The sequence below is a fragment of the Antrostomus carolinensis genome, unplaced genomic scaffold (assembly GCF_000700745.2).
Source record: "Antrostomus carolinensis isolate BGI_N321 unplaced genomic scaffold, ASM70074v2 scaffold54225, whole genome shotgun sequence".
Classification (NCBI taxonomy): Eukaryota; Metazoa; Chordata; class Aves; order Caprimulgiformes; family Caprimulgidae; genus Antrostomus; species Antrostomus carolinensis.
Genome location: NW_010316769.1, coordinates 1 through 9,008, shown reverse-complemented (window position 1 = coordinate 9,008; position 9,008 = coordinate 1). Strand labels below are relative to the sequence as shown.

Sequence of the window (9,008 nt, the reverse complement as noted above, 5' to 3'; positions counted from 1 at the left end):
GGCGGTACCGCCGCGTTTGCGGGTCCCCCGCCTCCAGCGCTCCCGGAGGAGGTGAGCCCCTTGCAGGCACTGCCGGTGAGTGAGGCCCAGTCAGGGAGATGAGAGGGAGGGGGGGAAAATCTCGGCATCCCATCTCTTGATTCTTCACTGCTCGGTTTTTGGGTCGTTAAACCTGATTTTCAGATCGACGTGCAGCTGAACATCATGTCCTTCCTCTCACCCCAAGATTTGTGCCATTTGGGAAGTACCAGTTGTTATTGGAGGGCGGCTGTGCGAGATCCGTTGTTGTGGAGATATTTTCTCCTGAGGGATCTCCCCTTTTGGACATCCATTGATTGGAAATCACTCCCAGATGTGGAGGTTTTTAATAAAGCCTTTTCAGAGGTCAGCGATAATGAGCTGTACGATTACATGGCAGTGTAAGTATCTTCATATTCTTTTACATGACTTACAGTTTCTCTGCAGCAGTAATATTCAGCCCACAGACAGGTTTCATATTCACAACAGTAAAGCTGTGCTGTAAGCTGCTGCTTATGTTTTTATGTGTCTCCAATCCACTGTTTATTTTGGAAATAAAATTCCCTGTTGTTTGACAGTTTGGTCAGCTCTTTTGAATTCAACAAAGATTTAAAATGTTAAAAAAGTCAAAGCTAAAAAATTAAAGCTTTTTGTAAGCTGCTTCTCTGCTGTGCTGCAGAAATAGTGTTACCTCGGAAGCTGTGTGTACTTTTGATAAAAATGCATTCTTTGCTCTCGGTACAACAACAAATGATTTATTACTTTAATAAGAGTACTAAGAAATCTTCAAACTACAACAAATGGAATGAGTCTGTGTTTTTTTCATCTTACCTTGAAGACCTAGGTTTAAAAAGAAAAGGTTTTTTGAATGCACGCAGCATAACAAGTGTATCGCTTTAGATCTGATGGTCAAAGGCCTTAAGACAAAGGCCACGGTTTATCTAGTATAGTTGAAAATTCTTAACGCGTTTGGATGAGACAAGCAGGTTATTTTGTGGAATTTTTTTAAAAACTTTGTTCAATTCCCTTGATTAATTTGCAGGTTTTTTGGGGGTTTTTTTTGTTTGTGTTTTTTTTTTTTTTTTAATTTACAGTTAAATTCTCCAAAGGTGATTTAGTGAAACTGTTGCTTCTTAATAACTGCACTAACCTCTGCAATCTCTGTGCCCTTCATCCCTACTTCACAGATGGGAAAGACACACTCAGAATTTGAAGTGCAAAATATCTACTGATTTTGAGCACTGGATTTAAATCTCTTTAGATTTGAACACTTCAGAGCATCACCTATTTGAAATCACCTGTCACTGATTTCCATTTTGTCTGAGAGCACTTAATGGTTTTGCTGTTCTCAGCTAAAGCATCTCTGTTTGGGTGTAAAGGAGCACATATTTAGTGTTTCCTTGAAGTGATTTGTCCAGCAGTAGTCTACCATGAGTACAGAAGTGAGGTCTGAAGCTGCTTCTCTAGGATGTCTGTCACTTCTATGACTTATTACTTCTTTCCCTTGATTACCAAAGTCTTTTCATGCCTTCTAGCTTCTGCAGCAAATGAGCGCATAAGCTTGCAGACAGCCCCTGTCTCCTTTCACAGCATGCATTCTTTGTGTCTACAGGGGAAATGGTCCTTTTCAGGAGGAGTTATGTGTTTCATAGTTCGTAAATGCAAAAACAGTCTAATTAAGGTTTGAAATCATAGCATCACAGAATGTTGTGAGTTGGAAGGGACTCACAAGGATCATCGAGTCCAACTCCTGTCCCTGCCTAGGACAATCCCAAGATTCAGACCATGTGTCTGAGGGTGTTGTTCAAATGCTTCTTGAATATTGTCAGGCTTGGTGCCATGACCACCTCCCTGGGGAGCCTGTTCCAGTGCTCCACCACCCTCTGGGTCAAGAACCTTTTCCTAATGTGCAACGTAATGCACTCAAAAGTCTCATATTTTTTATACTGTATGTGACTTAACAGCTTTGATGTTATTTTACCAATACTGTATGTCAAGCGAGGGTGGGGCAATTTGTAATTTTATTTTATTTTGCTTTATAAAGTAAACTAAAAGATCCATAGACAGAAGGGTACTAAGGTCCAGAAAGTCAGTATTTGGCCTTTGAAGGACTGATGCCTTTGCCTGCTTTGTACTGGCGCTTCAGACCATGAGTTTGGAACTGTTATCATTTTTGACCTCTGCTTGAGTTGCACCAATAACAAAGCATGAGAAGTGTGGGACCTGCATCACTTTATGTTGTTTGATTAATACCTTGTGTTTAATTTCTTATTGCATCTATTTTACACAGATATAAAAAAAGCTGTCCTCAGAGTAGAAGTTTGAAATCAAGCCATCCCCGTTATGGGGCTGTGACTTCTTTTTTGCAATCATTGGTCACTCAGGCAGAACCTCGCTTTGCTATGTTTGGGCCAGGTTTGGAAGAGCTGGACGACTCTTTAGTGCAAAAGATGATGACAAGCCCAGAAATTCTGCTAGTAGCTGGCCTACCTCAAAGGCAAATTCATGGTAATGCTGTTTTGGTTTTTTTTTTACATTTTGTTTCATAAACAGATGCAACACAAAAAAATATGGGGGGAGAAATGGAGAAAAGGGATCCTTTTTTCTTCCCTTGAAACTCAATAGCGTAGTGGTAAAAAAAAAAAAAAAAAAAATCTCTCCTTGTATTTATTCAGAAGGATAAATGCAATTAACATTTGGGATAAAACTGTAGCTCTAGTGAAGTTAAGATTAAATTTGCACAATGTCAGAGGGACTATTTTGCTCCTTGTACTTCTGTTTGGATTCCATGTCACACCTGCTGTTGTAATGGATAAATACAGGCAGAACTATTCTTTGGATACTTCTTGCACTAAGTGGCTAAAAAACACACTTGGGTTTTTATACAGGAAGTCAAGACTGATCCTTTATATGATTCAGTCTTGTGGTGTCAAGTGGTGTAAATTTCATTTAGAAAAGTTACAGGAGCAGGTGAAGGCTTTTTTTCAATGTTTAAAAGTTTTGAACATCTGTAATTTCACTTCAGTCCAAACCAGAGAGAAAAAAAAATTACTTTTTAACTAATGTTTATTTCAGCACAGCAGAACTGGAATCAATTAATTGTATTTATCGAAAATGTGAAAATATTATTTCTTAGTGTTGTTATCTTTTTTCTCTCGTATGTCCTTTTCAATGCAGCTTGTCATAAAGAAACTAGAGCCTTTGCTCTGCCAGTTTCGGGTGATAAATGCAAGTCTAGCTCCCCTCTGACTTATATTTCTAGGTTCAAGTCTAAGTATCAGAAACATGGAAATGTCTCCTTGTTTTCTCCTAATACTATTGAATTTATTTTAATTAAATTAATAGTCTAATCAATTAGAGCATGTATAAAATTTCATTGTAAAATAGTAAATATGCTACTCCTAACAGCAACACTTAGGCTTGGACATATTCATTTTGTAGCAACACTGGAATTTTCAACCTACAACTTAGTTGTATTCAGTAATCAAATAGTTGTAATCTCATATTTTCATTTTTTTTTCCTGTAGGAATTGGATCAGGAATCAGTTTTCAGTTTAATAACAATCAAAAATTCAATATTCTGACGTTGTATTCAACCACCAGGTAAGATTTGTTCTCCACCAAAATAAAAGCGCAGTTTATTGACTATTTCATACTTTTCCTCACATTTTCACCTGATTTCAATGCATGTATTTGCATGCATTGATATCCCTTACAAACTGAAGCTTCAATGCATATCTTCCCTTTTTCTTTCTCCAAACACTAAATTTTCACATGGAAGTAATCAGCCTTTTCCAGACCTTACACCTGGCAAATGTGTATCACAAATACACAACAAGTGCTTCTATCCCTCTTAATACCTTGATTGATTTCCTTTTGAAACACTATATAAACTCATCTTGGGGTGTATTTTCATGTGCATCTTGCAGATTGCTAGCCATCTGTATATGTACAGTAGAAAAGAAGGTGAAGATGGGAGGAAGCGTGAGGAAATTAACTATTTTGCTGGCTTGGGCCATTTTCCTGTCCCTTTCCTGTGCTGCCTAGACTTTCAAAATTGAGTTTTTGTATTCTTGATTAACCTGACTGCTGAAATATCTTTCAGTGTGGAAAGGAAGAGAGCAAGGGCAGAGCAAGCTGCTGCTGTGAATAAGATGTTCTACCAAGAGAACAGCATAGTAGGGAATCAGCAAGCCGTGCACTACGGTGTAATAGCTCAAGTGAGAAAGGTGTGCGAAGTAGTTGATGGATTCATTTATGTTGCTAATGCAGAAGCTCATAAAAGTAAGGGGTTTCTCTTTATTTATTCATATTTTGTGAATCATTGGATTGTCATATAAGATTGCCAAGAATATGCAATACATCAAATTCCATTATCTGATATTTTCAAAATCTGCTTCATTAGCACTATTTCTGCATGGCTTATCCAGTTAAAGAGGTCCCCTATCCTGGGCACTCTACCTCATCTCCCTGCGAGGGGTTGTGGCCCCTTCTTTTGTTTATGGCACATGCTGATATGGTTGCTGTCTGAGTTATATGTGGGAAATGATCTGGATTAAAAAAAAACAAAACAAAACAAACCCTGGCATGGGTAGGAGAAGAAGCCTGAAATGCATTGGTAGTGGTGTAGTAGCCTGGAAACAGAACCTTCACCAGGAAGACTGCTCTAAAAGATGCAATTAGTCCAAATCAGGATGGTGCTATAAGAGGATAATCCAAATGCTTATTATGGTAATTGTCTTTACATTCATCAACTTTAAGGGAAGGAAAAGGACTAGCTCAGAAAAGAAGAGGGAAAAAAAATGCAAAGGAATGTACTAAGGAGAAAAGTGCAGTCAGGGCTGCTGACTGTACAGTGTGTGAGCGTTTCTTAATGGCTTGTTGCAGTTTTGATCTCTGTGAGGTACTTGGAAATTGCTCTGATGTTATGGACTGGAATAGGCTGCCTGTAGAATCTGTGTGGATCTCTAAATAACATCTAAGTGTGACATGAACATCTGTGTGGGATGAAGGCTGAGATACAGCCTTGTGATGAGCAAAACTGGATAATTTGGCCATGTTCCTTCCAGCCCTCTGTTTCCTCACCTCTGAAATCTTAAAATGTTTGAAAAGTTAAAAAAAGTTATCCTTGGGATTTGCATATATTTAATACTCATATATTAAAAATTGTTTCTTAGAGCATGATCGTCAAGAGGAACTGGCTCGTATTTTGGCAATGATTGATCCAGCCCTTGGACCTCCTAACAGACCTTTGCTAATTTTGTCTTGTGTCTCCCACGTTGGTGTGAAAAGAATTCCATGTGTTTACATGGCACATCAGTTGCAACTAAATCTTCTGCGTCAGCCCTGGATGGTACTTGCTTTTAAACCTTATTTTCTGTTTCTCTGTGGCTTAAATTTAATTTAGGCTTATGTTAGTTCCTGAACTGTACCTACCTAAGCAAGTGTGCAGCTTTCAACACTAGTACATGAGTTCTCCACTTAAGTGAAGAACTTAGTTTCTCTCATCATCTAAGCTGAAGCATCAGCCTATCTGAACATAGGAGAGCTAAGTGGCTTTCCCAGGAACACACAAGAAACTTCAGAGGGGGACAAAATGTAATGAAGGACGAAAAGGTGGTCTTGAAAGGAGTAAGGAAGCTCCAGTTAATTTAAATCTAAATTTCACGAGCCACGACCCAAGGCCTTGGACACAAGGTAGATTTTTTCTGCCATTTTCCAGAGACTGTTAATTGTTAACAATGCTTTCCTTTATGTGATGTATTGAGTTTTTGGTAAATTCATTTTTTACCTGGCACATGAGGTCCTGAACCTGTTATTTTTCGCTTGTCAAACACAGTATTTATCAGTACAGCTCAGCCACACATAATTTATTTTTGGTGACATTATATAGCCGAGGAGTAATACTTAATCATAAAAAACCCCAAAATCTTGATTTGAGGTAATTCCTTTGTTTTCATAAGGAAAATGTTTACAGGCTTCTTAAAAACATACCATTTATAATAGCCACTTTATAATACGTTACAAAATCTTGAGAATTAATAATTTGCATTGAATTCCAAAGCTAGTAGCCTTTTTGCTTTAAGAGTTAGATGAATTTTCAAGTAGATTCTCATCCATAAAGTAAGTATAATGTTCCAGAGTAGATTTAATACCTTTCTTTTTTTTCTGTTTACAGGTGCAAGACACTGTAGCTGCAACTTTAGCTGGATTGCTAAGTGGAATTGAGTGGCTCCTGGAAGAAGCAAATTGTAAACATGCACAGTAATGGAATGTGGTTTTACTGTATAGAGACTTCAGTATTTTGCAGTTCAGATGAAGTGAGAATCTTGTCCTGACATAGCACTATCAGAAGGGAGATTTAAAAGGCAAACCTGCATATATTTCACTGCACATACTTTAATAATTTAAAATTTCTTCCAAATGTAGTTCTGAATTGGAAGCAGGATTGCCTGCATTCCAGCAGCTGATGAAGAAGTGATTTTGGGGGGACAATTTGGGTGTTTTGATTTTTCTCTTTCTTTCAAGCTGGGGCCTTTAGAGTGCAATCTTTTCTTGATATATCTGATAATCTAGTCTCTTCTGTAAATGTACTGAACACTAGGTTAGTTTATCAGCACAGTCCTATGCCACACATCACACATTTAGTAAGTATATTCAGGGGAGATATTGACACTGATGATTCCCAACCAAATAAAATATACTGTACAGTGTACAGTATTAGGTTGACAGAAAGATAGTGTGTCTTTCAAAAGAGTCAATTCCCCTGTATTTTTTCCAGAAACAATGCCTAAACAAGAGATAGCACCTGCAGAAGTGTTAGATCAGGCCAAAATTCTTAGAAGCAAACAAACAAACTACTGTGTATGAACTGATTGTTTCTTGGTTTTGTTCTTATTTATTAATGAACCACAAAAGACTTGAGCATATTCTGCTTTCTCTTCCATTGAAACTATGAGCTTGAACTGGACATACCTCTGATGTCATTAATAAATTTTAAATCAGAACCATTAGTACTTCTCGAATACACAGGACCTGTCGTTACTCTAACAGTTGTGGCCATTTGCAGATGTGAAGTGTACTTGGCTTGAAATTTTCTGCACAGTTGCAAATATTTTTATAAAAAGGGAAACAACATTTTAGAGCTAGAATTGTATTTTCCATAGTGATATCATTTGGATAGTTCTCGTCTTCCACCTTTTTTATGTTTCTTAATTATTGAATGAATGTTCAGAAACTTCACACACATGCCATTTGAGAAGTTTTTTTATTTTTTTAATGAACTAGGACAGATGTACAATTAACTCAGCTTTCTAGACATTTTTATGTGTCTTCTAATCAGGACGTATGGGAGTTTCAAGGGAGAATTAATGAGAAGCTATATTGTGACAATTCTCTGGTTTATTCTTTTTTTTTTTTAGTAGGGTATGTGTGCTTTGCCCTTTAAAATAGAGAAGACACAAAAGATTTATCAGTATTTGGGGGGAAATTCCACACTTTGTGACTGGGTGTGTGTGACCTTCCTGATAGCCATAATAATTCTATAATGATCTATCTGTAGAGGGTTGAATGCAGCAACCTGTTGCTATGTTAGCTACTAAAAATACAGATTTTTTAATGCAAGATCCTAATTCTGCTTTCTTCATAAGAAATAAATTACTTTTTAAAGAACAATATTTAGAATCTTTCTGTGTGTGTTAAGACCCTCAGGATGTGTGCACATGCACGCACACAATGTCTGCAGTCATGCTTTCATAAGAGATAACATTATCATTGTCATCATTAGTCATTAATTAACAATGTTATTGTATGTTATGTGTTTAATTAATGTATATTAATTCACTGCCATTATAAAAGGTCAAGATAATGTAGGGAACACAATTTTTCTTAACCTGAAGAACATTGGTTTATATTAACTTAAAGATGGGATAGCGTAAGAATAACAAGGTTTAAGGATGCAGCCTAGGAAACAAACAGAGCTCCAGCATCACAGGAATCGCAGAGCAGGTGGTGGGGTAGCTTGCGTGATTGGGTACTGTGGTGGATCAACGCAGGCAAGGAAGATGAGCATGTGCACTGTGCAAAGGAACAGCTTAGATGCACAGAGTTATGCTAGGGAAGAAGCAACCAGCCTGTTGAGAATTCATATGCCAAATAGTTGCAGAGATGCACTTCAGATTTCATTTAGCACTGCCTTTTAGATTTCACTTAAAACACTTCCTACTAAATTTTAAATTCCTAAGTCTGCTGAGTTTAGAAGTGTGGTAAGTCAATTAATCTTGGAACTTAAATTGTTACAGATTCAAAATTATTTGGATATGGCATATTAGAATGACACTAAAATGTATTTTACAACTTCTTAATATATAAAAAAAAATTATTTGGTTTTGTATTTATCACAGTAAATGCAACTGTGATGGGTTTGTTAAAATCAGATGTTCAGAATCTGGATCCCAGAAATCTTCCTGTCCTTGGGATGAAGGATTCTAACAGTGCTAGAGGGAAAATCATTTTCCTGCGCACTGAGGCAGGATGTTTGTCTAAACAGGGGTTACAAAATAAAAGTAAAAGGATAAAAATTATAAGAGATGTGATTTATAAGAAAACTCAATTACTGAGTCATCCCCTGAGCAGCTTTCCCAAAATGATGGTGGCTGTGGGGTTGCTAATTTTAAAGTCTTTAAACTCAGAATAACAAAAATGCCTGCTGCTGACTCCAAAGCAGTAGGTGAGAGTACCTGCCAAGCTCATAGGATGAAGGAGGCAGCACGCTGCCAGCATCAGTACGGCATTTGACACGGTCTCCCACAGCATCCTCGCTGCTAAATTGCGGAAGTGTGGACTGGATGATCAGGTAGAGATGGACAGTTAACTGGCTGGTGGGAAGAAGTCAGAGAGTGGTGGTCAATGGGGCAGAGTCTAGTTGGAGACCTGTGTCCAGTGGAGTCCCTTGAGGGACTCCCTGAAGGGTCGGTACTGGGACCAGTACT

General features: G+C 37.7%; 1 protein-coding gene across 1 annotated transcript; it reads left to right on the top strand.

The window, feature by feature from the left end:
- Positions 1 to 51: 51 nt before the first annotated feature.
- FBXO4 (F-box protein 4) lies at positions 52 to 6,286 on the top strand (the record flags this gene model as incomplete). Its single annotated transcript, XM_010168347.1, has 7 exons — positions 52 to 75; positions 184 to 419; positions 2,309 to 2,526; positions 3,546 to 3,621; positions 4,124 to 4,302; positions 5,196 to 5,371; positions 6,197 to 6,286. Coding segments are annotated over 7 exons (999 nt in total), but the record flags the coding sequence as incomplete, so codon positions are not given.
- Between the last annotated feature and the right edge of the window lie 2,722 nt (positions 6,287 to 9,008).